Here is a 12,535-nt window from a genome sequence, read left to right as displayed (position 1 = left end):
ATGAGGAGTATAGACATTCTCCTAGATAAGTGCTTTTTCCAAATTTTTCCACTCCTATGTCTATTAAGTTCAGAGAAACTTGAAGTCTCTAATATAGGATGGGGTGATAGATGAACGACTTCTTTTTCATGCTACCCAAATAGACGCCTTGGAAACCATTTCGCGCCCGAGTGTCATACGGGTATGCATGTTTTTTAGAATGGCTTGATGACCCCTGAGGTTGAAAATCCTCTAATGGATCATTTTGCCTATATTTTTCTTGATATTGTAATCATCTACGAACACTAAGTGGAGCCTGCTATCATGAAGGTGAGTGGAGAGATACAATAACTTGTTAAGGAAGAGCTGAGATTTATTGAGGTTAATGTTTTCTCGTTTGTTAATTTCTTAGCACTGTTTGAGTAATGAGTTATATTTGTTCCATAAGTTATTGAAGGATTGGTTATGCAAGGGTTGAAGTATTTGTTGTGGCAGAGAGTTCAATAACTTGTTCTTTTCCATAAGTGTCCTGATTATCTGCCAGTGATAATGATAATTAGGGAAAATAGTAAAATAATATAGTTATTTATGACTTTTTGTAAATAGTTCCCACCAATGATGTCATTGATGATGTCACAAGATCCAAGATATGTAAATAATAGGTTATTTAGTGTTTGAGATAATAGTTAATCAATATGTTCAAGTACTTGGATTTCTTCTTTTTAGTCTAAGGAATTCCAAACTTGTAGTAAAAGATTGAGAACTAGTAAAAACAGTCCCAATTGGGTGGATTTAAAGGTCCTCCGATGATAAAGTAAGTATATTTATAGGAAAAAAATCAATGTCTTAAGGCAATAAATGACTTAAAAAAGCTTTAAATTCAAGGAATAAAGATGTTTGTTCTTGAATTTTAAGTGAGTTAATGCTTTGAAATCTATATGAGTTTATCTTAAGAGATAAGAAGTTCTGAACCTTTACTTGAATGGTTCAGAAGGTATTTATACCTTAGAACCTTGTCGTTTTTAGATAAGGAAAAGACTGGAAAGTCTTTTGCTTTCAACGGTATTGATGAGAGACAAATATCTCTTACATATCGTTAATGAGACAGTAAATACGGTAGGTTCCTTAAGAGACCTTGTATACATATATGAGCATATGAAAATCATTATATCAATATAAACGATTATTCTATATGGAGAGGCATTATGGTTTATCTTGTCTTTAATATTTTTATTTTAAAGGGATTATCTAGGATCAAATATATAGTCTTAGTACTTGATAATGGTTAAATTCAAATGCTTTTGATCTGGTATGTTTGCAAGGCACATATTACATTGGGCTTAGTTGACTACTAAGCCCAAGTTCTTAGGGTCTTGAATGTTTTCCAAACCATGCTACCTTAGGCTTGACTGATTGTCACGCTCAAGTTCTTTGGGTTTGACATGTTTTCCAGACCTACGGTACTTTGGGTTTGACTGATTACCAAACCAAATCTAAGTGCTTTGGGTTTGATATGTTTGCATGACGCACACTACCTTGGGTCTGACTGGATGCCAAGTCCAAGTATCTCATGCTTAGCATATTTGTCAGACTTACGCTACCCTGGGTTTGACTGGCTCCCAAGTTTAAGTTCTTTGAATATGACATGTTTGTTAGGCTCACATTACCTTAAACTTGGCTTTTTTGTCAAACCCACGACATCTTGAACTTGGCTAATTGTCAAGTTCAAGTTCATTGAGTGTGACATGTTCACTATACTCATTTTATTTTTAAGATTTTTTTATTTATTTATAAAAGTATTAACCAAATATTTTGACTTATAGATAAGAGTATTGTGAGTTAAAAATGCATGAATATTTAGATTAGTTAGCCTTTAGTTCAATGTTTTTCTAATTATTTATAATCATATATTTTAAATACATAATATTGACTAATGAGATAATATAACTGATAAATGATCATGTTAAAATAAAATAAAATAAATATTATGATTTTATTTTTATTTCTTATGTAATTATTTCAATAAGAAGCATGGTATTTATTATCTAGACTAAAGTTTTATCTAAATTTATTATAAAAATATCAAATTAAAAGAGAGATAAATAGTAGTAATTAAACTTGAATGAAAAGAAAAAAGAAATAATTGTTGATCCTAACAACAAAATTTTCATCATATATAGATAACAAGATGTTTATTTCATTCATTATATATGTGTCTAGGTGTTGGTTGTTAAATAAAATACATGGATGATATTTAAAACATGAGAAAAAATAATGTGTTTTTTTACTTCTCATATCCTAAATCTTGAAAATTCTGGCATCATCAAACACACGAACATTATTAAACTTAACTCAACTCAATTTAACTAGTTGATCCAGTAATTGTTTGATCAGAGCCTAACTCGAGCCTAGTTTCTTTTCAAACTATTTTTTAACACTTGACTTGGTTAAGCTTAGATAACTCGAAGCCTTAAGCCATAATTCAATAAGTTTATCCACGACTTAATCAAATTAAAGTGAGATTTCACTAGGTCTACTCCAATGATTTTATTTTTGTTTTTTTTATCCAAAATAATATCATTTTAGATTTTTTAGAGCTATTAAAACAATATCATTTTAAAGTTAATTCACAGTATAGAAACCACTCCCTTAGCTAGTTGACACCCCATGCCGAGTCTATTATGAATACAAGATCATTGTTATAGCCTTTCAATAGAGAACTAAACCCACATGAATATACTAATGAATGAAGGCTCAACCCATAAATATCAAAGGACAAATCATAAAACAATAGCTCAAATGCCGTATGTTTTTTGAACTAGAATGAATAGCTTTTAAAATAGATTTTTTGCTCACGCTACATTTCGGGGCCAATCATTTTTTTCTAACATAAAAAAAGATATTTAAATGGTGATAACCTGAGTAAATCCAGGCTAACTTGACTAACCATCGATTGAGAATAACCCCATATGACGAAAAGGGAAAAAAGTAGAAAGTTTAAGACTTAACAACTTAATGTCAAAGAATGAAATAAAATAAATAAAATAAAAGGATCGAAGTTATACTAGGCTAATTTTTGAAATCAACAACTCTAGCCATAAAATAGATATGACCATATAGAATACCAAAAAAAATCTTGAACAAATTTCTTAACCATCAAAAAATTATAAAGAAAATAAATAATAACCAAAACAATGAGGACCAAACCTAGTGTAAAAACCAATGAAAGAAAATAATAAGGGACTTAAACGATATATAAAATAAGAAAAAGATGAAAAAAAGAAGAAATTAGAATGAGAATCAAGATTGGATTAAAAAAAAAAACAAATGAAATAGAATACCGATGGACAAAATTGAAAGAAAAAATTTAAGAAAATGATTAAAAAAGAGCAATTAAAAAATAACTAAATCTAGAAAAAAAAGAAGTAAAATAAAATATTGAGTGACAAAATTAAAAGGAAAAAATAAACAAACAAAGAAAAGAAAAAAACAACAACAAACAAGAGAATGAATACCGTATTTGATATATAAACCACACAAATCAAATGGAAATGGATGACGAATAAAAAAATGATCATAATTGAATTTTTTTCTCCATTATTTTTTTTATCAAAATAATACCATTTTTTTAGTTGAATAAAAAATCAAGCGATTAGCTAGGGGAAAATCATGTCAACACCTGTTGATTTTTCTTTTACCATTATTTTTTTTTATAAAAATAATGTTATTTTTACTTCCTACACAATAAAAAAATTTGATTGACCCCGGTAACCCCGATCATTCAATCTAACTCATGACTCGAGACATGATGAGGGTCGATTCCTGAGCCAAGTTTTAAAAGCATGATAAAAAAAAAAAAGCATAAAAAATGATATGAAAATTAAATGAAATTAAATAATGAGGGATGAAATTGCCAAAAAAACAATAAAAAAGAGAAGAGATGTTAAGGAATTGTAATAATAAGAATGATGATCAAATTCAACAAAAAAAATTAAAATCAAATAATTAAGGATAAAATCAAAAAAATAAAATCTAATCAGAAAAATAGATTAAAAGCCAAAGAAATAGGAATCAAAATAATAAGGATCAGATTTAATTAAAAAATCAAATGTCAATGGATGAAATTAAAAAAAAAAAAACTAAATCAATTCAATACAATTAAAAGATTGAGGACTGCTTTGCAGTTTTACAAGGATAACACATCTTTTGAGGTGGACGAGAGATAAAATGGGGGAAGGAGAAAAATTATCGTCAGAGCTCTACTATGCCCTTGTGATTGATACACGTTAGCCCACTATGTAAGGAGTGGCGTGCCGCTTTGAACATCATCATTGAAGGCAACCAACAACCACCAAGAGGCGTCGCAAGCTTTGTTGAAGGGCGCATACACCTCCCACCTGCTAGCACGTGTTGATTTTTTTATTATTATTATTATTTATATAACTAACATAATACCTTTGACCTCGCACAACAATTACAAAAAAAAAAAAAATGAGATCAAAAAACCAAAAATATAACTTTACCTCATGCAAAAAAAAATTAACCCTAAGAGCTAAGTAATTATATTGTAAAAAAATTGAAAAATACCCCCAAACATTAGTTCGTGTTTCTTTCTTCTTTCAAGGACACATAAAAAATTATACTACGTAATAAAAATATAAAAATACAAAATTAAGCCCTAAATGTTTGTTTAATTATTTAGTTTTTTAAAGAAAAGCAGTCATTTTACTGCGTATTATACTGTGCACAATCTACAGCAAAACACCCATGACTTTTAGTTTTATTTGTAATTTGTAATTGTAAGAAAATATCCGACTAGCCACGCGGTACAATCCCATTTGACAATCGTTCCAGCTTGCTACTTCCTTCCTGTATAATATAAAAAATAAAAATCCTTACTGCAGTTTCTCGTCAGCAAAACCCCTCAGAAGCAGAGATGGCAAGATCGGGATTGTTGGCTGTTACTCTGCTGTGGACTTTAGTCCTTTTTGGAACCCTAGCAGTCACCCAGGTAATCTAATCTATACATATTTTATTGTAAGATCACTTGTTTGATTAATTTATCTGGATATGTCAGCTACGATGCTCCGTTGATTCTGTAAAAAAATTAAGAGATTTTTTTTTTTATGATATTGCATTTCTCTATTTTGGTTACTGATTGGCAAATGAATCTTTCAACGATGGGTGGAATATTGTGGATATAAAGCTAAGAATCTGAGTTGCCTATTATTTTCAGGCGAAGAAATCGAAAGAAGATTTAAAGGAGATTACCCATAAAGTTTACTTTGATGTTGAGATTGATGGAAAACCAGCTGGTATTTTTTTTTTGTGAATTATATTGAAAATACAATTGGTTTTTTTGTGCCGGTTTCATCTCTCTCTCTTGTGAATCTAAAACTATGATTTCACATTGTATATTGTAATTCGATGACACAAAATCAATTTTCTAGAAGCTCCATGTTGTAATAATAGTTATTTTGCTGAATGAAAATCTTTACATCGATGATTTGAAGTTGTGGTCGTTTCATGGGTGATTTTATAGCATGGAAAAATCACCCCCTAAAAACTGGATAGCACAAGGAATCCTAAATCCATCCCGAGCCTTCAGTTTGTATAAATAATTAGAAAAATAACTTGAAGTTTAGTTTGTATAATTTATTCCTTTTACAAGTTTTGTCGTATCCACTTGCAGTTTGAAATTAGCCGCACTCTGTTCGTAACTTTACTAAAAATTCCGTGATGAAGTTGCTAGGTGCCTGTGCTTTAAAGAAAACTGGTCTATTTCTCTGTTTATGCTTGATGGAGTTTCTGGGTTTTAAAGATGATGTTTGATATCTCTGAGATAAGGACAATATAGTTGGCTATACTTATTATTAGAGTTATAATAACTGTTGAGCTTTTTCAGTTATATGTTTTGCATTGTTTTGTTCTCGAAATTTGTATTAAAAGATAACACATCTATTCATAGGTCGCATTACCATGGGACTATTTGGCAAGACAGTTCCAAAAACTGCAGGTATAATTTTACGTCTGTTGAATTTGGTTTCTTGCTTGTTTGTTTTACTTGATTCAGAGTGTTATTAAGTAGTTAATATTTCCAATTTGCAGAAAATTTCCGGGCACTGTGCACTGGTAAGCTGCTAAACTAAGCATCTATTTTTTTCTGGTAATTAAACATTTCCTATCTTCATCATGATTAATCCGTTTCAAAAGTAACTGGACTTTGTTTTTTTACTGAACATATAACATTTCTGCCATTGTCATCTCTGAGTGTTGATTGTCTAATTGTTCATGAATATCTATCTAACTGCTGACATGGAAAGTTGTAATATTCTTGAAAGCCCTACAGAGAACAATTAAAGTGCCTTTTTTTTCCTCGCTGTACCGTTTCTTAGAAATGGAATAATGTATTTGGCTGTGGTTTCTTTTTCATAGAATGACCCCATGATCCTGGCAACATACAAGGAACATGTAAAAGCTGATTTCATACCATACAATTATTTTTTATTGCAGGGGAAAAGGGTATTGGAAAGGATGGGAAACCTCTTCACTACAAGGGGAATGTATTCCACAGGATTATTCCCAGCTTTATGATCCAAGGAGGAGATTTTACACTTGGTGATGGAAGAGGGGGGGAATCAATTTACGGGGAGAACTTTGCTGATGAGAATTTCAAGTTGAAGCACACTGGACCTGGTAGGTGAAATGTTCTTGTAGTTTTCAGTAACAACCTCGTTTGCAAGTATGATGAACATGATCTACTTGTGTACAGGGACTTTATCAATGGCAAATGCTGGTCCTGATACAAATGGTTCACAATTCTTCATCACAACAGTGACAACTAGCTGGTAATTACATGTTTTTTAAAAAAAAAAAATTGGTGTGAGATGCACCTGCAACGCTGCTCTAATCTGGTGCTGAATTGTAAACTGAGTATTCAAACTGTGTACAGGTTGGATGGCAGACATGTTGTGTTTGGTAAGGTCATGTCTGGAATGGATGTGGTTTACAAGATGGAAGCTGAAGGCAGGCAAAATGGCACCCCCAAGAGCAAGGTCGTGATTGCAGACAGCGGCGAACTCCCTCTATAAGTGTTCACCGCCCTTATCCCGGGAACCCACATAATTTGGTGATAGTGATAGTTATTTTCACCTCGTGTAGAAAGAAGGCCGCTTAAGGTGAAATCGATGTGCACGGAGTTTTTAATTATGTTTTAAATGGCCGCTATAAAATGCTTTCAGGTGCCGACAATGTACCAAATGCAACTCAAAGATTACCAGTGATGGATTGTTATTTGGCTCATAATTATTTTGATGCATCAAGTGCAGAAGATTTTGGTTAGTTAAGTTTATATATTTATTTACCTAATCAGAAAAAAAGATTTATGCTAAGATCACTCAAGTAAATGGTGATTAACCTGTTCCACAGGATTTAAAAATCTAAAATTCAAATGGTAGGAAGATCAATTGCCTTATTTGTTTTTTTGAAAAAAATTAAAAAAATTTAATTTTTTTTATTTTAAATTAATATGTTTTTGATGTTTTTAAATTATTTTGATATGTTGATATCAAAAATAATTTTTAAAAAAATAATAATAAAATATTATTTTATTATTTTTATATATTTTTGAGTGAAAAATATTTTAAAAAGTAATTATAATTATATTTTTAAATAGACTAACGCATCAAAAAGCAAAGAAAAGTTGTTTGCACATATATCATTCATGCAATGATTTATGAATGTTTGATGAGTTATGAAAATATAAAAAATGATATATGAATGTTTGATGAGTTATGAAAATATAAAAGATGCTTGCTTAACTTTTAATTTGTTTTTCCTTTTGATTTGAATTTTTTAATATATATATATATTTTATTTGAATTATTTTATAGAATTAAAATTTATTTTTAATTTTATTATTTTTTAATTATTTAATATGTCAGATTTGATCTATATTTTTTGTATTGCTATCTATTTTATTTGAGATTATTTTTAAATTTTATTTTTATTTACGATTTCATCCTTCTTTATTTGTTTAACTTTGAAATATTTTTAAATAATTTTTTTTTTTATTTTCATCCTTCAACATTAAAGGAGGTTTCTTGATCGAGCTCGAGTCTATAATTTAACAAGTTGTGAATTTAGAAAATTAACCTAATATGTAGAAGATTCACTTGAGATTATTTGTTTTTTATTTTTTTTTAATTTATATTTTTTTAAATTTTATCATTCAATATTTATTTTAATTGGATTGGATATTCAGCTCTGTTATTTTTTTTTTGTAGAATTTATCACTAAATTTAAAAATAACCTATGTTATCTTGGATCTTTTTGTATATCGTTCTTTGTTAAATTTATTTTTTTACAAGAAATCTTGATTTTAAATTAAATTAAATCAATTACTTAAATATAAGCATGTTATGTTCACTTCATTATATTTTTGTTTGTTTAAATATAATTTTTATCTTTTTTTTTAATTGAATGTTTTTTTTTAGCCTTCAATGATCAAAATTTTGTTTCAATTTGGGTTCCATGAGATCATCACAATCTTATATCCTAAATCACGAGATTTATAGGTTAACTATAACTAATCATATTTGATTTAATGTGTCATTATCTCAATGTTTTTTTTTTTAAAATACTTTATTAAATATATCACTATCTCAATATCACGTATGTTTTGAATTTTTTTATTTTTTAACATCTTAAATTAAAAAAATAAAAATAAAAATTGATCTCACCTGCGGCATAATGAAGATGAAGAATCTAGTGTGTGCTAGTATGGTATGTGAACCGTTGCAACCAATATAAATTGAACCAAAAAAAAAAATTAGGGGATTGGCATCTTCCATGTGGGGAGCTCTGTTTGAACCTAACCAGAAAAAATCAAATCAATGCCGCACAAGACAGTTACCCCGACTAACAATTTTAATATTTTTGTCAGTCAGAAGTTAAATCCATTTCCTCTTCCTTTTCTTTTGCCCATGTTGAACTGTCCACTAAACCAAATTCATGCCATTAATCCACATCTTAATACGGATTTACCTTACTCGAGTTCTTTAGCATAAAAAACAACTGAGCGAACGGATTATTTAACAAGGAAGAATAATTTAACTACTAATTCAGACAATGCTGAGAGAAAATAAAGAGGGAATTATATTACCCCGCGGTGTGACCAGCAAAAAGTTCATCGTTTCCGCAGTATTAACAGGCTCCAAAAACTGCTCAAAGTGGTTCATGTTACATTGATAGCAGAGATTAATGTTCTAAGAAACTAGAAGCACTAGAGATCAGGGCAAAGACACGATATAGTTTGAAGGACCAGACCTTTTCTGTCTTATCTATCGCAAATCTAGATATCTCAAGGTAATAGCAAGCTTGAAAAGGATCTCTGATGAATGAAAAGTTCTTTATCCGTTACCATCACCTCAGTACCAGGACCACCATATCATTTATTTCATCTCTGTCACAACCTGGATGAACAAATAATTAACCTCCTCGTTTTTTAATGAAAGAAATATGAGACATGGCCCTTTAACCTCAACCCTCAATACCCTCAATCTTCATCATGTGCTACCTTGAAAACGTCATCTCTATCTGCCTGTAGAACCAGTTGTTGATGACCTGTATTATGTCAACAATTCACATTTCCTTCCTCTTGCTCCTCCAACCATGCTTATTTCACCACCAACAGAAAAAACAACAAATACATTTCCCTTTCCACAGTAAATTTCATCTAGAATTTATTGCCACAGATCAACCATTTCCAGAATTCGAAATGCATAAATAACATATACAACTCACCATATATGTCAACAAGGAAAATGACATTCTTTGGAGTACTAACATAGCTATCCTATGGCCAGAGAATTTGTTAGATAGAGGGAAAGTAGGTTTGTTAAGAACTTGTACCATAAGACAGCAGTCTCACAAATCAAAGCATATGGTTTTGGGGAATCAGAATTTGTGTTTTGCGTATTTTTCCATACTTGTTGAGAAACATTACTTGATGGCTTAGTTTTATCATGTCCTAATTGAAGGATGTCTTCAGATTCCCCCTGGGCTCCTGCCTATTAACCTAGATAATGTACACTCACAAAACTTGGAACCGCGGATTGATTAGCCTTAACACGAATCAGTTTTTTAAATATGTTAGACAACAAAAACCTAGCCTCTAACAATGACTGCCAATACTGTGAGAACAATCCAAGTTTCCAAGGCATGCCAAAAGTCCAACCATGCACACAACAAATTCTGTACTTTTTTTCAGTCAAGATGGCTAAAAGGTTTTGAGAATCTACCTCCTTACAGGTTTTGAGAATCTAAAAGCGAAGGCCTAATACAACAGACTGGCATGAATATCTAAATCATAGTTAACAATTTGATAGTTCCCCTAATCCAAGTTCAACATCCATATTATCATCCACAAAGTCATCATATGGAAAGAAAGTATATCTAGCAGTGCTGGTTGCAGCAGCAACTGTCCAACAAAAGCAGAGTCAAAGATTTGTCAGTTCACCTCGATCCTACCAAGTTTAGGCCTGAATAGTCTTTTGCAGTCACCCAAGTTCCAACAGAGGGCCTGTTTAAGATGCTCAAAAATCACACAAATAGCTGCAGCAACCACTTTCCATGACCATTCTAAAGAGCAGGGAGGTTGCAGAATTGTGACATGGTGGTAAAATATGCCGCAACAAGTCACTTCCTCTCTGTTTTCCAGATTCTAATACTACAATGACACTACGTTCTAAATTCAGTACATGTTATCATTTGAGAATTCAAAAACATGAAACTTGACTTCATCAATGCATCTACAAAATTATATTCTACCTACAACCGACACAATCAGCTTCAACAAAATGCTGCATCGATTCACGACTTCATTTTGTACCCTCTAGCCAGTATCATAAATAAGAACTTTTTAAGGAGCAAAATCACAGACCTAGCTGCCTGATTGCAAAATTTCTCCCATCCATCCGCGACAGCAAATGAATCAATAAAAAACATGGAAGCAAAGATAAAAGGCAAACAGAACATAAATACCTTATTACGTCTGCGGGGTTCGGGGATACAATGCAGTAAAACCAGCCTTCAATTCATCGTCCTTATAAAACATAACAACAAACACCGTGTAAGCATACATAACCATCATTATCACCACCAGACCTCCCTCTCCACCACAATCACCCACCAGGAGACTGACTAACTTATAAATGACGACTGAAAACAACACAGACAGACACACGCGACAGACACTCAAAACAGAATCAGACATTATTATTAATTGACTGACTAAGCATGATCAAGTAAAAATGATCGAGATTACTTTAACTGATTGATTTCAAGACTCGTTGCTATTGTTCTCCAAATTGCTTTCTCCTCCATTCTTGACACGACGCCGTTCCTGAACAATATTGGAGAAATTGACTGATAAATCGGAGTAAATCGACATTACCTTGGATATATTTCCATTAATCTCGCGAATTAATGAAACGTTTTTAACAAGATTATCTGGAATCTTCGACTGGTGATTGGCGTTCACTTGTTGAATCAAGTCACGGTTGCGATCCAGTACGCTCTGCACCTGCTTGAAACTCTTGCTCAGTGTATCCCACGCCTCAACGTCACACTCCTCTTCCTCTTCGCCGTTCTTTGCATCTGCTCCGCCATCTTTAACTCGCTTTTTGTTTGGTTTTGGTGAAGCTATGTCGGTACCGGTGGTGTTGTCCATGGTAGGCACTTGTTCCTCCTCCACCAGCGATGATTTTTCAAGCTTTGTCATGCATTTATGTGAGTTTAGCCTCTCTCTCCCTCTCGATTTTGTCACTCAGGTTCCTTTTTGTTTAGCAGAAATGGTGAAAATCAAACTCGCAAGTCGTATGGTTGTTTTTATATCTTTTGGTAAGAGAGAAACAGGCCGGGTCGAAGACTAGCTGGCTTGACGTGGCGGTCTGTGGTCGTTGGCTGTGATTGGAGAAGTTGACAGCCCAATCGGGTGTTTGGAAACTATTGGCTCGTGCTATTTGGTGAGTTTTGATTGATCGGTCAAAGGAGTAGTGATGGTAGCCGGGTAAGTAGAATGATTCTTAAAAAAAAAAAAAACAGAGAAAGTGGTGGGCCTCGCGGCTTTTGCATTGCTGACGAGCTTAGATATTTTGAAGTATCTCAAAGAGCTGCCTTGTTGGCTGAATGCATGATTTTACCTATGTTAGTATGTTAGAATAATAAGCATCTTCTCGTTACAAAATAAATAAATAAATATCTCTCGTGGATAGCGGTGTAAGGCGGTGATCGGAATAATAATAACAGTAGGTTTTTTAAAAAAGTGTTTTTGTATTCTGAAAATATATTAAAATAAAATATTTTTAAAATATATAATTTTTATATTAATACATAAAAATAATTAAAAATTTTTAATTTAAAACAAAAATAATTCAATTTTTTTAAAAAACTCCACATTTAGTTGTGTTAAGGTATTTATCTTAAGGTGCGCGTTGACTTTGAAAAACATAGAGCGTGAAATTACAATGGAATGGAAGGTTTTAAATTTTTTTTA

The 12,535-nt window shown here is 31.7% G+C and overlaps 2 protein-coding genes across 17 annotated transcripts; one reads left to right on the top strand and one right to left on the bottom strand.

The window, feature by feature from the left end:
* Window positions 1-4,197: 4,197 nt before the first annotated feature.
* Window positions 4,198-11,876, bottom strand: LOC118032986 (protein EARLY FLOWERING 4). Of its 16 annotated transcripts, XR_012167866.1 has the most exons (4): window positions 11,435-11,876; window positions 11,023-11,083; window positions 9,557-9,603; window positions 6,131-9,452 (listed from the first exon to the last, which is right to left on the bottom strand). XR_012167866.1 is itself a non-coding variant. In XM_035037806.2 (3 exons), exons 1-2 carry the CDS (start codon window positions 11,759-11,761, stop codon window positions 11,027-11,029), a joined length of 384 nt encoding a protein of 127 aa, XP_034893697.1. In that variant the 5' UTR covers window positions 11,762-11,876; the 3' UTR covers window positions 4,201-4,376; window positions 11,023-11,026. The 16 variants fall into 16 exon arrangements, 6 of the variants coding, with proteins under 6 accessions (XP_034893697.1, XP_073260461.1, XP_073260463.1 ...); XM_035037806.2 differs by lacking the exons at window positions 6,131-9,452; window positions 9,557-9,603 and adding an exon at window positions 4,201-4,376; XR_012167854.1 differs by having other exon boundaries at window positions 11,023-11,876.
* On the top strand, window positions 4,831-7,320 carry LOC118032985 (peptidyl-prolyl cis-trans isomerase CYP20-1). The gene is made up of 7 exons (XM_035037803.2): window positions 4,831-4,990; window positions 5,216-5,294; window positions 5,948-5,995; window positions 6,088-6,111; window positions 6,493-6,675; window positions 6,752-6,827; window positions 6,932-7,320. Exons 1-7 carry the CDS (start codon window positions 4,916-4,918, stop codon window positions 7,068-7,070), a joined length of 624 nt encoding a protein of 207 aa, XP_034893694.1. The 5' UTR covers window positions 4,831-4,915; the 3' UTR covers window positions 7,071-7,320.
* Window positions 11,877-12,535: the final 659 nt, after the last annotated feature.

Source organism: Populus alba, chromosome 1, assembly GCF_005239225.2.
Source record: "Populus alba chromosome 1, ASM523922v2, whole genome shotgun sequence".
NCBI lineage: Eukaryota > Viridiplantae > Streptophyta > Magnoliopsida > Malpighiales > Salicaceae > Populus > Populus alba.
Note: the sequence above shows the minus strand (reverse complement) of the source record. Positions and strands in the feature narration are given on the sequence as shown.